General features: G+C 49.1%; 1 protein-coding gene across 1 annotated transcript in view; it reads left to right on the top strand.

Moving 5' to 3' along the window:
* The window catches only part of LOC122547779 (carboxy-terminal domain RNA polymerase II polypeptide A small phosphatase 1-like), a 42,715-nt gene extending 26,398 nt beyond the window's left edge, over positions 1-16,317 (top strand). Inside the window, exons 4-7 of the mRNA XM_087989393.1 lie at positions 725-781; positions 4,519-4,611; positions 6,731-6,916; positions 11,957-16,317. Coding sequence (XP_087845519.1) covers positions 725-781; positions 4,519-4,611; positions 6,731-6,916; positions 11,957-12,082 — 462 coding nt within the window. The 3' untranslated portion in view covers positions 12,083-16,317. The remainder of the gene's footprint in view (positions 1-724; positions 782-4,518; positions 4,612-6,730; positions 6,917-11,956) is intronic.
* Positions 16,318-16,599: the final 282 nt, after the last annotated feature.

Genomic DNA, 16,599 nt, shown 5'->3' with positions numbered 1-16,599 from the left:
ATAAAAATAGGGGTGTTTTATTCCAGCTGTACAGGGCTACGAGCAGGTCAATTCTGGAGCATTTTGTGCAGTTTGGGTCTTATTTGGAAAGAGATACAACAGTATTAGAAGCAGAGGAGAACACATTCAGGGCTTATTTTATGAAGAGAGGTTTGAGGGTATTAGATCCATTGGAGGTTTGAAGAATGTGAGGTGATTTATTGAAACATGAGGCAGCTTGACAGAGTGTGGTCTGGGAGGCTGCTTCCTCTTTGTGTGGGAGGCTAGAGCCAGGGAGCACCGTTTAAGAATGAGGTCTTTGTTTTCAGACAGAAATGAGGAGAGATTTGTTTCCTCTCGGGAATGTGGAATTTCCTTCCCCAGTGATAGGTGGAGGCTGCGTCAGTGAATGTATTCACAGCTCTGTTAGGATCTAATACAGAAAGGAGTGGAGAGTCTGGGGTATGAAGGGGGGTGGTTGCAGATTTGGGAGTTGAGACCACAGTCACAGCAACCATGAGCTTATCAAATAGGCTAGCGTATAAGTCCAAAGTTTCAATGATCTAATCGCAAGGTCTGAGTCAGGCAGGAGTGTGACCAATGACTAGTTGGACCAAAGGGCTGTGATGTGTGGGGGCAGGTAGGTGGTGGTGTTGGAGGGGGGGGGGGGGGTTGGAATGAAGGGCAATCTGGTGTGAGGGTTGAACACAGACTCCTGATTCAATGCTGCCTTCCCTCCCAACAGCCGGTGAGCAATGCAGACTTCATCATTCCCGTGGAGATTGATGGCAACGTGCATCAGGTGAGAGTCAAAATCTTTACGGAATGGGAGAATCGGCAGGAAGGGCGATTGCTCCTGGCAGAGGTGGGCAACTGGACTGGCGACAGTAATGTGTCAGTCATGGCTATTGGCAGCGCCAGTCCAAGCCTGGGCAGAGTGATGGGCATTGGTTTCAAATACCACTGCAGGAGCGACCAGCTGGTGTTGATTCAGTGACTCTGAAACTCTCAAATTATCATTAAAGAAACCTTGTTAACTAATATTCCACTGCACAGAACCCCACTGTACACTATCCCAATGGATCAAGCCCACCCCACTGTACACAATCCCAATGGATCAAATCCACCCCACCGTACACTATCCCAATGGACCAAACCCACCCCATTGTACACAATCCCAATGGATCAAACTCACCCCACTGTACACTATCCCAATGGATCAAACCCACCCCACTGTACACTATCCCAATGGATCAAACCCACCCCATTGTACACAATCCCAATGGATCAAACCCACCCCACTGTACACTATCCCAATGGATCAAACCCACCCCATTGTACACAATCCCAATGGATCAAACCCACCACAAACGTACACAATCTCAATGGATCAAACCCACCCCATTGTACGTGATCCCAATATGTTATATCACTTGCCACCCACCCCCCCCCCTCACCTGTTTGACCATCAGCATCAGGCAGACACCTGTCACTGTCCAGGATGTTGCCATGTCACTATCTCTCTGCATTAACAATGTGATGGTGGAGTTTCTTGATAGCTTCACACATCTAAGCTCCGTGATTATCAATAATCTGCTTCATCCTGAAATCAATTCGAGCATTTCAAACACTGCAGCTGTTTAGTACAAGTTGAGTGTGGAATAACAGCAAGCTGACTGAGATCACCAGTTTACCAAGCCTGATGTCCTCAGCTCACTCCTCAATGCTGATGAGATCTGGAGAACAAATTCCATCCAGGGGCAAAACTGAAAAGCTTCTCCATTTCCTATCCCCGATATTTCCTCAACATCACTTGGCAGGACCAGGTCACCAAACCCAAGGTCCTGGATTGTGTTTTTCCATCAGCATACCCTCATCGCTAAACCAACAATATCTGAGCTGGCTCAGCTATGTTTGTTGGAAGGACAATGGCCATCTATCTGTAGACCATCTGGACAGTGAGTCATATCCCTACAACAGGTGAGGTATGAGAGTGCACGTTGACCCTGAAGGACACAGTCGTTGATAGCTGTTACCTTTGGAGGCTGACTGTCCGGAAAGGTGAGCAGAAACTGAGGCCTGTGAAAAGGAGCCAGACAAAACCAAGTCTGGAGAATGATGCACTTCCTTAGCTACTGTCTTCCTCTGCAGTAGAGACAGCTGTGTCAGAGAGGGGTTCCTGAGCCACGCTGGGCTGTGTTTAACACCAAGTTGACAAGTGTAGCTCAAACCCATCACCCTGTGGGTCAAAAACGTGCCACTTCGATTCCCTGGGAATGGCCGAAACCTTCAGTATTTTCATCAGATTTGCCATCCGTGATTCCCTTCTGTGAAAAGAAACCGCATTCTCAAAGTGGAATTGCATTTTATTTCCATTTGTCAACTTCCAAAGTCGCAGGTAGATAGGATAGTGAAGAAGGTGTTTGGTATGCTTTCCTTTATTGGTCAGAGTATTGAGTACAGGAGTTGGGAGGTCATGTTGTGGCTGTACAGGACATTGGTTAGGCCACTGTTGGAATATTATGTGCAATTCTGGTCTCCTTCCTATCGGAAAGATGTTGTGAAACTTGAGAGGGTTCAGAAAATATTTCCAAGGCTGTTGCCAGGGTTGGAGGATTTGAGCTACAGGGAGAGGCTGAACAGGTGGGGTCTGTTTTCCCTGGAGCGTCGGAGGCTGAGGGGTGACCTTATAGAGGTTTACAAAATTATGAGGGGCATAGATAGGGTAAATAGACAAAGTCTTTTCCCTGGGGTTGGGGAGTCCAGAACTAGAGGGCATAGGTTTAGGGTGAGAGGGGAAAGATATAAAAGAGACCTAAGGGGCAACTTTTTCACGTAGAGGGTGGTACGTGTATGGAATGAGCTGCCAGAGGATGTGGTGGAAGCTGGTACAATTGCAACATTTAAGGGGCATTTGAATGGGTATATCAATAGGAAGAGTTTGGAGGAATATGGGCTGGGTGCTAGCAGGTGGGACTAGATTGAGTTGGGATATCTGGTCGGCATGGACGGGTTGGACTGAAGGGTCTGTTTCCATGCTATACATCTCTATGACTCTACTGGAATAGTTTGGGAATGGAGGGAATCCAGTGATGAGTTGCACCCTGCCCCTAACTAAGGAAGGTCCTAAAAGTGAGGTCAGCTCCTGCTGTCGGGGACAAAAGAGAGCAAAGTAGGCTGTAAGGGTCCCTGGGGTGGGGTGGGAGGGGGTGGGCATGATGTCAATGCAAAGAGACGTTGCACAATGCCAGCAGTGTGGGTTCAGTTCCTGCACTGGCTGAGATCACCATGACCCTTCTCAACCTCTACCCTCACCTGAAGTGTGGTGACCTCGGGTTCAACCACCACCAGTCATCTCCCTTGAAGGACTGGCCCCTTTACCTTTTCCCATCATCGCGGCACTGTCTCTCTCATAACTTGGAATGTCAACCTGTCTGCTCCCAGGGATTTGTCTGCACTCAATCCCAATATTTCTTTCTCCTGTTTCTGATATTAATCAGAGTTCTTCAACCAGGTTTGTCCCTTGGTTGCTCTCTCTCTGACACCTTTCTGTGCATTCAGACAGACATGTAATGCATTTATTTTTGTGATGCCTGTGGTGTAAAATCGATTGTGTTGTGAAGACACGTGGGCGGGGGAGGGAAGGACAGTGCTGCAAAGCAATGGAAGATTCTAGATCTCGCGAGGGCCACCATTGTGTAAGTGCTTCTGATCTCACTTGCTGGGAAAGCCGGAGCAGCTGTAGGCTGCTCAGTGATGGGGTGGGGGGAGGGGGTTACAGGTATGGTTTCCGCGACCCAGCTTTGGTAAGTAGGGACCTGGACGCTGTCCGGTGTGGATGGCAGAATCTAATCTTTCGCTGAACAAAGCTCCTCACAGGCTGGAGATCTGCTGAAGCTGTGGCTCGATTCAAGTAATCCAGGATAGGCTGTCAGTCAGGCTCTGGCCTGTCCTTGACTACTTGGCTCAGGACCCAGCTACTACGTCGTACTGCGATCTGCCCATCGCTTTCCTGCTGTCCTCGAGGGCTGTGTGAGAGTATCTCTTGTTAATGTCTCGTTGCTGCGATTGTCTGAGGGGGCTTAACACAGGACCTACTCCCAGGATGGTGTTCTTGCCCCAAACCCCATTCCCATTCACCTCTGATGCATCAAAGTCCAGATCTATCGGGTTTTTTCATTTGGAATATTCCTCTCCAACCTGTGCTTGGTGCTCTCCTTCCCCTTTTTTATCCTCATCCACTCTCATTTCTCCTTTGCTCGTTCTCCTCTTCTTTCTGTTCTACCTTTCTTTTCTGTTCATCCACCACCTTCTCTTGCCCCTCCAGTTGCTCTTTTCTCTCCATCCCCCTTTTACTCATCCTCCCCTTCCCCCAGCTGAAAAAAGATCCCTCCTTCCATCTTTTCCCAGTGTCTTGTTGTCAAATCATGGATAGTGCAGTCTGAGAGAGGCCATTCAGCCCCTTGTGGCCATGCTGGCTCACAGGAGGCATTTTTCTCTTTGCTTTCTTTGCCTCACCAGCGCCATCTTGTGTTTCAGGTGTACGTTTTGAAGAGGCCTTACGTGGACGAGTTTTTGAGGAGAATGGGCGAGCTCTTTGAGTGTGTGCTATTCACAGCTAGCCTCTCCAAGGTGAGTCCTCCCATCCCCACCCCCGTCACTCCATGTGCCTGTGTACCTCCCTCTCCATCCATGTCCCCTTGGTTGCAAGCTTCCCATTTTTCCCCGAATTGGGTAGTACCCTGGGATGAGACAGGATGGAGGAGTGATCTGTTCCTTTTGTGTAAGCCCTTTGAGCACGATCTTTTGTGAAGAGAGCTCCTCTCAGCTCTAGGTTCTTCGTGAGTGTTAGGAAAACAAAACTTGAGGCCACATGAGATGTCAGATCAGGTGACTACAGGTTTGCTTAAAGAGCTTGGTTTTATGAAGAATACTAAAGGTGGATGTACAGAGGGATCTTGGGGTTCAAGTCTATAGCTCCCTACAAGTGGCCATGCAAGTAGATAGGATGGTAAAGACGTTGTATGGTGTGCTTACCTTTATTGATTGGGGAATTGAGTACACGAGTCAGGATGTCATGTTGCACCTTCAAAAGACTTTGGTTAGGCCACACTTAGAGTATTGTGTTCAATTCTGGTTCCCCATTACAGGAAGGATGTGGAGGCTTTGGAGAGAGTGCAGAAGAGGATGCTGCCTGGATCAGAGGGTATGAGCAATAAGGAGAGGCTAGAAAAAGTTGGGTCATTTTCTCTGGAGCGGCAGAGGCTGAGGGGAGACTTGATAGAAATTTATAAAATTATGAGATGCACAGATAGGATTGATGGTCAGAATCCTTTTCCCAAAGTTGAAATGTCTAAAACTAGGGAGTATGTATTTAAGGAGAGAGGGGGAAAGTGCAAAGGAGATGTGAGGGGCAAGTTTTATTACACAGAGAGTGGTAGGAGTGTGGAACGCACTGCCAGGGAGTGGTGGCGGGGGGGGGGGGGGGGGGGGGCAGATACAGTAAGGGCGTTTCAGGGGCTTTTAGATAAGCACGGAATGTGCAAGGAATGATGGGATATGGGTCAAGGGCAGACAGAAGGGAAAAGTTGAATTGAATTGAATTTATTGTTACGTGTACTGAGGCACAGTGAAAAGCTTTGTCTTGTAAGTTTAATTTGGTGTCATGTTTGGTACAACATGATGGGCCGAAAGGTCTGTTCCTGTGCTGTATTGTTCTATGTTCTATGAGGACAGGGAAAGAGGAAGAGATGTTTAGGGAGAAAATTCCCAATTTGGAGGCACAGCTGCCAATAGTGATGGAAAACTGGAGTTGGGCAAGAGAGCGGAATCAGAGAAGTGTGGTAACCCTGGAGGGTTCTGATTCTGGAGGGGGCTGTCTTTCTGTAATTAACCTGTTCAGCGATGTTATGATGCATGCACTCTGGAATAGGTTGGGCTTGAACGTGGGCCTCATGGGCCAGAGGTACAGATGCTACCGCTGCACCACGAGGTCCTTCCTAAAGAGGGATGGACTTGGCTTAGAGGGAGTGCAGCAATGGTTTGATTGGCTCATTCTTGGAATGAGAGATGAGACTGAACAAGTCCCCGAGGTAGACTGAATGCAAAATACAAAGTTCTTAATCAACCTGGAGGATAGGATGAATAGACAAGGTCTTTTCCCCAGGGCGTGGAATCCAGAACTAGAGGGGTGTAGGTTTAAAGTGAGAGGGGAAAGATACAAAAGAGATCTAAGGGGCAACCTTTCCATACAGAGGGTGGTGCGTGTATGGAATGAGCTGCCAGAGGAAGTGGTGGAGGCTGGTACAATTACAGCATTTAAGAGGCATCTGGATGGGTATATGAATAGGAAGGGTTTGGAGGAATATGGGCCAAGTGCTGGCAAATGGGACTAGATTAGTTTAGAATACCTGGTCAGCATGGACAAGTTGGACCGAAGGGTCTGTTTCCATGCTGTACATCTCAATGACTCTAAATGAACCGGTTGGACTGTAACTTGGTGTTATGTGACTTCTGTCATTGATTGGTGGAACAGGTGGAAGGGGCTGAATGGCCTTTCCTGTTCCTATGTTACTGAGCACAGGAACTGGGGAGTGAATTGGACCCACGTTAAGATCCAGGCAGGAGAGTTTGGAATGGGGAGTTATTCCCTAGGGAACCGGTCTGAATGGGGAGTTATTCCCTTGGTAATCGGTCTGGCTTTGATCAGCATTGGCCTTAAGGTGACCCTAACCTCTGCTGCTTGTTGCAGTACGCAGATCCTGTCGCCGACCTCCTGGACAAGTGGGGAGCGTTCAGAGCCCGACTCTTCCGTGAATCCTGCGTCTTCCACCAAGGCAATTATGTCAAAGACCTCAGCCGGCTGGGGCGGGACTTAAACAATCTCGTCATCGTTGACAACTCACCGGCTTCCTACGTCTTCCACCCCAACAACGCTGTAGGTAGCATATTGTTACGGGTTGTGTCTTTGCCATGGTACAGGGCAGTGCTGAGGGACCTCTCCACAAAGGGAGACTTGCATTTCTGTAGCACCCTTTGTGATCCTTTGATATGGACCAGGCTTGACCCCCCTCAAAATACTTTCAGAAAGTAGCCTAGACCCTAACATTTTCATCTTTTAAAGGTCGGTGTGATATTCCAGGTGTGAAGCAGCTGGTCAAAACACTCGGCTTTAAGCAAAACAGAATTTATTTGAACACTACAAATGAAACACCAACAAAAGAAAGTATAACTTAGAATAACTTAAATACTGGAAAACGTAGCCGCCCCAATACAGTAACTGCTACTAACTAACTGTTCCAACATAGTAACATCCCATAAACACAGGCAGCAGGGAACAATATCCAGAGAGAGATTTCAGAGGAACGTCAGAGTGGTTCTTTACTAAAGCCTACAGCTCCCCTGGACTCTCATGTCTTGTGACTGCTACAGCTACAACAAACTATCAAAGACCTGACCTGGGAGAAGTGGCCACTCCCCTTCCATTGCCATTAAAACTCCCTCTTCAAAACAAAACTAAGGACAAATTAACCTTTTCAAAGTGACAGCATTGTCACTCTGCTTGATGTTGTTACTGTTAGACTACAAATCCAGAAACAGATGGTGTAATTTGAATTCAGTGAAAATCTGGAATTAAACATCTAGTGACGGCCATAAAACAATTGTCAGAAAAAGCCCACTTGGGTCACTAATGTCCTTTAGGGAAGGAAACTGCCATCCTTACCTGGTCTGGCCTCCATGGGACTGTAGACACACTGCAATGAGGTTGACTCTTAACCACCATCTGGGTAATAGATGCTGGCCCAGCCAGTGATGTCCACATCCCATGAATGAATTTAAACTAAAATTTTCTCAAAGAAACATGAATCTGTGAGAGGCACGGTGGCTCAGTGGTTAGTGCTGCTGCCTCACAGCATCAGGGTCCCAGGTTTGATTCCAACCTCAGGCGACTGTCTGTGTGGAGTTTGCACATTCTCCCCGTGTCTGTGTGGGTTTCCTCCGGGTGCTCCGGTTTCCTCCCACAGTCCAAAGATGTGCAGGTCAGGTGGATTGGCCATGCTAAGTTGCCCGTAGTGTTAGGTGCATTAGTCAGAGGAAAATGGGCCTGGGTGGGTTACTCTTTGGAGGATCGGTGTGGACTGGTTGGGCCGAAGAGCCTGTTTCCACACTGTAGGGAATCTAATCTACGCTAATCTGATCTGTGGACTTCACTCCCCCAGAGTGTGGTGGATGCTGGGACATTGAGTCAATTCAAGGAGGAGATAGTTTTATTTTAGTTAGAAATGGGTTATGGGGAGCAGGCAGGAAAGTAGAGTTGAGGCTGAGGTGAGATGAGCCATGACCATGTTAAATGGAGAGGCTGAATGGCCTCTTTCTGCTCACAGTTCTAATGTTGCAGAGCCGACAAAACACTCTCTGACTGATTCCTAGAATCCCTACACTGTGGAAACAGGCCCTTCGGCCCAACAAGTCCACACTGACCTTCCAAAGAGTAACTCTCTCAGACCCATTCCCCCCTACCCTATATTTATTCCTGACTAATACACCTAACCTAAACATTATCCCCGAACACTACGGGACCATTTCACATGCCCAGTTCACCCTAACCTGCACATCTTTGGACTGTGGGAGGAAACCGGAGCACCCAGAGGAAACCAATGCAGACACTGGGAGAACGTGCAAATTCCACACAGACAGTCATAGAGATGTACAGCATGGAAACAGACCCTTCTGTCCAACCTGTCCATGCCGACCAGATATCCCAACCCAATATAGTTCCACCTGCCAGCACCAGGCCCATATCCCTCCAAACCCGTCCTATTCATATACCCATCCAAATGCCTCTTAAATGTTGCAATTGTACCAGCCACCACCACATCCTCTGGCAGGTCATTCCATACACGTACCACCTTCTGCGTGAAAAAGGTGCCCCTTAGGTCCCTTTTATATCTTTCCCCTCTCACCCTAAACCTATGCCCTCTACTTCTGGACTCCCTGACCCCAGAGAAAAGACTTTGCCTATTTATCCTATCCATGCCCCTCATAATTTTATAAACCTCTATAGGGTCACCCCTCAGCCTCTGACGCTCCAGGGAAAACAGCCCCAGCCTGTTCAGCCTCTCCCTATAGCTCAAATCCTCCAACCCTGGCAACATCCTTGTAAATCTTTTCTGAACCCTTTCAAGTTACACAACATCTTTCCGATAGGAAGGAGACCAGAATTGCACGCGATGTTCCAACAGTGGCCGAGCCAATATCCTGTACAGCCGCAACATGACCTCCCAACTCCTGTACTCAATACTCTGACCAATAAAGGAAAGCATATCAAACACCTTCTTCACTATCCTATCTACCTGTGACTCCACTTTCAAGGAGCTATGAACCTGTACTCCAAGGTCTCTTTGTTCAGCAACACTCCCTAGGACCTTACCATTAAGTGTATATGTCCTGCTAAGATTTGCTTTCCCAAAATGCAGCACTTCGCATTTATCTGAATTAAACTCCATCTGTCACTTCTCAGCCCATTGGCCCATCTGGTCCAGATCCTGTTGTAATCTGAGGTATCCCTCTTCGCTGTCCACTACACCTCCAATTTTGGTGTCATCTGCAAACTTACTAACTGTACCTCTTATGCTCACATCCCAATCATTTATGTAAATGACAAAAAGTAGAGGACGTAGCACTGATCCTTGTGGCACTCCACTGGTCACAGGCCTCCAGTCTGAAAAACAACCCTCCACTACCACCCTCTGTCTTCTACCTTTGAGCCAGTTCTGTATCCAAATCACTAGTTCTCCCTGTATTCCATGAGATCTAACCTTGCTAATCCGTCTCCCATGGGAAACCTTGTCGAACGCCTTACTGAAGTCAATATAGATCACATCTACCACTCTGTCCTCATCAATCCTCTTTGTTACTTCCTCAAAAAACTCAAATCAAGTTTATGAGACATGATTTCCAAAACACAAAGCCATGTTGACTGTCCCTAATCAGTACTTGCCTTTCCAAATACATGTACATCCTGTCCCTCAGGATTCTCTCCAACAACTTCCCCACCACCAAGGTCAGGCTCACTGGTCTATAGTTCCCTGGCTTGTCCTTCCTGCCCTTTTTAAACAGTGGCACCACGTTAGCCAACCTCCAGTCTTCCAGCACCTCACCAGCAACTATCAATGACAGAAATATCTCTGCAAGAGGCCCAGCAATCACTTCTCTAGCTTCCCACAGATTTCTAGGATATACCTGAGGCTGGAATCCTTACAGGACGGGTCCCTGGTACTGTGAGGGAGCAGTCCTAACCACTGAGCGACCGTGCTGCCCTGTGGAATGAGGTGTGAGCTGTTACATAGAACTCCAGCAGGAGCTGTGTTTACAGCACATCCCCCACACATGCAGTCCACACTGACCTTCCAAAGAGTAACATTCACAGACCCATTTCCCCTACCCTATAGTTACTCCTGACTAATACACCTAACCTACACATCCCTGAACACTATGGGACAATTTAGCATGGCCTGTTCACCCTAACCTGCAAATCTTTGGACTGAGTGGAACCCGGAGCATCCGGAGGAAAGCCACGCAGACACAGGGAGAATGTGCTAAGTCCACACAGACAGTCGCCTGAGGCTGGAATCGAACCTGGGTCCCTTACACTGTGAGGCAGCAGTGCTAACCATTGAGCCACGGTGCCGCCCCACTTGGGAGGTCAAGTCTAAAAGAACAGTTAGTCCTTTCAGGTGTGAACTTAGAAAATGCTTTGTCACAAAGTATGGTTAAAGGTTGGAATTCTCGTCTGCAAATGACAATTGAATATTAACCTTTAACCTAAATTGAATGGTTCCTTGCTAAGGAAAGCATTGAGGGAAGTGGAGTTAATTGCAGATCAACTATGCTCCAATTGAATGGTTCCTGGGGCTAACTGGTTTGGTCCAGTTGCTATCCTGGTAATGGTGTAGGCATCTTGCAGTGTCCTAGTGGTATTCAGGTAGCCTGGAGATCCAGAAATCCAGCTGTGGGAATGGACAAGTGTTACTGCAGCAGGAATTAAATTGTTCTTGAGGTTTTGTTAAGTGTAGTGTGGAAGGTGTGGGATAACCACCCCCCTCCAGAATAAGGACCTTCCATGCAGATGGTTTAACATATCAACTGAAAGATGCCATATCAGAAACATGAGAGGAAACTGGGAGGGAAGTGAGTACTGTGTAGCCAGCACTGGAGCATGCACAGTGGTGTTAGCACTGCTGCCTCACGGCGTCAAGGACCCGAGCTCAATTCCAGCCTCTGGCAACTGTCTGTGTGGAGTTTGCACGTTCTCCCCGTGTCTGTGTGCTCCAGTTTCCTTCCACAATCTAAGGATGTGCAGATTAGGTGAATTGGCCATGCTAAATTGCTCATAGTGTCCAGGGATGTAACGATTAGGTGCATTAGTCAGGGATAAATGTAGAGCAATATTTTAGGGAATAGGTCTGGGTGGGATTCTCTTCAGAGGGTCGGTGTGGACTCGTTGGGTGAAATGGCCTATTTTCACACCATAAGGGATTCTATGAACTCTATGAGCACAGCTGCTAAGGGGCTGAATGGCCTCTGACAGACAGCAGGCTCTGTGATTCACTAACACAGCAGTGGGAAAAGAGGGGAGGAGGGGGTTGAGGGATGTAGGAAGACAGTGAGGGGAGGGGCTGAGAGTCCAGGCAGGGGGAGCAATGTCTGTGGATGTGGGTAAAAGACCTTTGACTTGGAGGAATTTTAAAGTGTTCTGGAAAGGAAATGAAGGTGATATTAGGAATGTGGTGGAGACAGGTTCCTTTGAAGCACTGGGATGTTTATTTTAGAATGTCGAGCCATCCAGGGATATGAGGAAAATATTGGAGATTGGTATGAGGGAACGGGGCCAGTACAGGCACATTGGGCTGAAGCATCACTTCCTGGAGGGATCTGAGTGAGTGGGAGTTTCTAACAAAGCGTTTGCTCCTTCCAGGTTCCCATTGCCTCCTGGTTTGACGACATGTCTGACACCGAATTGCTGGATCTCATCCCTTTCTTCGAGAGACTGTCGAAGGAAGAGGACATTTTCACATTGCTGCAGGAACACCAATCGAGGTAGCACTGAGCGAGGCCCTGAATGGACAAACCTCGATCTTCCTGCTTCCTCACCAACACGCTCCCCTACCCTCGCTGATGGGGAGGTGGGGAGCAACTCCGCTCTGGGCGAAGCCATGACTCCTCTCACCCTGCGTGCCTTTCCTTCATCGAGAGGGAGAATAGCAAATACGTGAGCACTGCTCACCCAAACAGCGCGGGGGGGAAGAGACGCACACATAGGCACACTGCGCGCACAGGCACACCACACACACAGGCACCATGCGCGCGCACGCACCGCGCACACCACGCACATGCATACCACACACACAGGTGCATGCGCACACACAGGCACACGTGTGCACACAGGCAGACACTCTCAGACACACACGCACGCACGCACACAGGCAGCCACGCACAGGTGCATGGGCGTGCGCGCACACACACACACACACACACCAACTGTTTGCAACCCCCCTCCCCTCTGCACAGCACTTAGAAATACACACACAGAAATCAGGACTGGCTCCTGCCGCACTTGGCCACGTTCTCTTCTATACTGTATTTCCATCGATTGGAACCGGGGGAGTGGGTGCTGTGTCTGAATGGGTTTCAGTTTGGGGAGTGCGATATCAGGCAATCATCTCCATTGGTGTGACCATTGTTGTCTCCTGTTCTCTCACTCCTTCCTCGAACCTCCTTACTGGGGATAGAAGGTCAACTGCAATGCCTTCTACAGCTGATCAGCCGGCCATGCCAGTGAGCTGGGGGCTGTGTGGGATGATTGATTACAGAGTGAAAGTTGTTAAATCATTAGAAAGATTTCCCTTGACATAAAAGAACCTGGAGAGAAGGGCAGGCCAGTTGAGCTAAAGGTTGATGTGTGAAGTGGTGTTTGATACAGAGATGGGAGATGGTGGGAGGAGACGACAGGCCTGGAGATTGTGGGGGGATGGGGGTGGGGAACAGTGGCAAGGTTAAAGGGATGGAGTGAGTCTGGTGTTTTGGTGTGTCAGGTCTGAGGGGCCGAGTCCTGGGATTAGCACTGTGACTAATATTCAGGCTGCTTTCTGCCGGGATTAAACTCCGTGATTCCGTTTTTTAAACATTTGAACAATTAAATGCCCTGGCAGCTGTTTTTTTTAGTATCCCAGTCTGACAGCCTGTTAGAAACAGAAACTCAGGAACTTCCTTCCAATTGGAACACATTGTTGGGACAGCGGGGGATTTAAATAAAAACTCACTGGTGAAGTTAAGAAGTTTGTTCTCTCCTCTCGAAACCATCATGACCCACATTGGAGTAAACGAGAGCTCCTTCGGTGCTGCTGTTCGGCTGTGGTAGGAATCACAGTCAGGCTTTTCCTGCTAGCAGGCTTTAACTGGGTCGGGGTGTGGGGGTGGGGGGAGGTTAGGCAGCTAAACATTCCACTGCCCCCTCACCCACCCCCCTCAACTTGGGGCAGTGAGGGTCACGATATACCTTCCCACAATACCCCAGCTCTGTCACGCAGATGCACCATGCCTCCCCATCCCAGACAGGGGCCTACACTAGCCTGCTTTACTGCCTCAGTGTGATAATTAAACAGCTCAGCCTCTGAACTGGCCATACATACCAGCAGGAGCAACAGGTTACCGACTCTCACCAGGTTAAAGGACCCTTTCCCTTCACCTCTCTGTACATTGTACCGCTATGCACCATACTGAGGGATGTACAGGACAGAGACAGGCCATTCGGCCTGCATGATGCATCGTGTTTCTGCTCCTACTCTCCTGAGCTTCTACACTACCCCCAGCACCCACACCCCTCGCCCTATCATGCTATCTCTCTGTGTCTCTCCCTCTGTTTATTCAGACTCCCCTTGAAGTGATCGCCAACTTCCACTCCCTACTCTCCCCACTGGCTGAGACAGAGCTCCCCCTGTCCAGACAAACCCCCCCCCCCTCCCCTGAGGGAAGACGGTTTTCCTGAAATCCTAATGGGATTTTTTGGGCTTTATCCTGGGGGCCCATGTAGTGGTGTTCTTGGTGTGGCTCAGCCTGGGTGCTGATCGCCCACTGAAGCCAGCACACAGTGCTCAGGGGGAGTGGGATACACCACATGGTTACTCTGCTGTTTCTGACACCCCCACTGTGCAGTTTGACACTGCGCACAATTATCACCAGTTTAAACAATTTTATTTAATCAGTGCAATTTCGTTAAACTGATAAATTACTGATTTACTTTGTTTGTTTATAGTTCAATTTAACTTAATTGTTTATAACTTAAAATGATTAAGTGGGTGATAGTGAATTTACTGTAACCCCCTCGGGAATAAACAGGGCCCAATCTGTCAGGGCGGTGGAGGCTGGGTGAGGGTCATGTTGAGGGATGACCTGACTGGGAACACGCTCGCTCTCTCGCTTGCGCTCTCTCTCTCTCTCTCTCTCTCTCTCTCTCTCTCTCGCGCGCTCTCTCGCTCTCTCTCTCCCATCCACCTCCTCTCTCTCTCTCCTTCCCTGTCTTCTCTCTTTCTCCTTGCCCCTTCTCTCTCCCGCTTCGCTCTCTCATTTCTCCATCCCCCCACCTTCTCTTCCCCTTCCATCTGCCTGCTCCCACCTAGTGTTTTTCCTGCCGCCTTACCCCATCCTCCTCCCTCTGTTGCACACACACACACACAAACACACACCCCACACACACCCCAGTCCCTCAGGGAGTTAAATCTCCACACTTTCAGAAGCAGCTTCCCATTCTCCTCAGTGAAAGCCCCCCGAGTTGTGGTCATGGACCAGTTCATGGCTGTGTGTGTGTGCCAGTCATTCCCCTCCCCTCCCACAGACCGCCCGGGAAACGTTGGGGGGTGGAGGTCATCCTGATCTCGATGGGGCGATGCCCCACCTGGTTGAATATCTGTGCACTCCCACTGCAGATCCATGAGCTCTTAGAGGGACGGAGCAGAGAGGGGAAGGATGGTGGGTGTTTGGTATCGGCTGGCCTGACCATAAGGCCCTGGGTTGAGGATGTTAGGTGGGAGGGTTGCTCATCCTCCCCCAGGGTCACCGCAGGAAGGACGGGGGGTGGGGATGGAAGCTGCTTTGTGTCCTAAGCACACAGCGGTCTTGAGGGAGCTCTGATAGATCTCCCTCCCCACCCCTCCCCCCCTCGGCAGCTGTTCCTTGGGCACCCTCTGTCCGGTGTCTGGGGTGGTGGGGGACAGCTGAAATACTAGGCAGCTAACACACTGTGGTGTGTAACAAACATAAGGAGGATCTCAGTCATGGTCACGCAGGCTGAGTTTAGAATTTTTGCAGAAACTGTGATTTACTTTGAGGCAGGTCAGTGACATGGAGGGATGGCTGTGGTGGGGGGGGAGGGGGGAATGCTGTTCTGAAGGTGTCCTCATACAACGGCTGTCTGTACAGATTCTGGGGGTGGGGTGGGGAATGTAAAGATTCCCGACGGCGGGAGAATTGGATGGGGTCAGTGGCACCCATTACCCCTCAGGGCAGCCCTTCAAAAGGGTGAATCCAGCGCTCTCAGTCTCAGGCTTGTGATGTGATGCCCATCACGGTGGAATAGCCTGCTGACACTCCACCGCTGGGTGGCCTCAGGAGGAGGGTGACAGCTGTTTAGCCTGCCAGGAGATGACACTTGCCTGAGTGGTGGGGCGGAAGTTAAGTGATTGGTTCAAGGAGCTCTGTCAACCTGACAGGAGCAAGAGTCTCAATGTCATGTGGCAAGGTCCCTCCATCACACACCCATCGCCTACCTAAACAACACCACCCTACATTCAGAGCTCCCCAGGTCCTGGGCCACCCCAACACCCAACTTGCTTCCAGTTGACACTGAGCTGAGAGTTTAGGATTTGCCGCCACCGTCCCCCTTGAGCAGGGTGTGTGTGATGCAGGCTGCAGTGTGTATGGGGTAGAGAGAGAGAGAGAGAAGGGCCCAACTAAGATCCCTTTGGGTTAAGCCCAACTGTAATTCCAGCTGCCTCCACCTGAGAGCAGTGTAGAGCTAATCTTGCCTTGAAATAGATCGTGCCTTATATGTAAATGTAATTAAAGATTTTAATACTTTGGAAAATGGGAGTTGGTATATAATATTTTTGTGCCTATTTTTATATGTGATGCTCTGTGACTGGGAGGTGGTTTGTACAGAGTGGGGTTTGAGCCTACAACAGCTGCCCATATGGGGAGATGTGTCATCACTGAGTGAAACTATCTTGCCCACTCTCTTGTTGATTCTTCTGAAAGTAAAACAAAAAAGATGTCTTTACAACATTTTGAGTCTGATTTGTGTCCGTGTGTGCATGTTTTGGAATTACGGATTAGTAGGGAGGATGGTGCATGACACAGGGGCTGAGAATATTAGATTAGATTAGATTACTTACAGTGTGGAAACAGGCCCTTCGACCCAACAAGTCCACACCGACCCTCCGAAGAGCAACCCACCCAGACCCATTCCCCTATATTTACCCCTTCACCTAACACTACGGGCAATTTAGCATGGCCAATTCACTTAACCTGCACATTTTTGGACTGTGGGAGGAAACCGGAGCACCC

The sequence above is a fragment of the Chiloscyllium plagiosum genome, unplaced genomic scaffold, assembly GCF_037043375.1.
Source record: "Chiloscyllium plagiosum isolate Xiang-an unplaced genomic scaffold, Cpla_swu_hap1 HiC_scaffold_7, whole genome shotgun sequence".
NCBI classification, from domain to species: Eukaryota; Metazoa; Chordata; class Chondrichthyes; order Orectolobiformes; family Hemiscylliidae; genus Chiloscyllium; species Chiloscyllium plagiosum.
The sequence above is the reverse complement of the archived record's forward strand: the minus strand, read 5'-3'. Positions and strand labels throughout refer to the sequence as shown.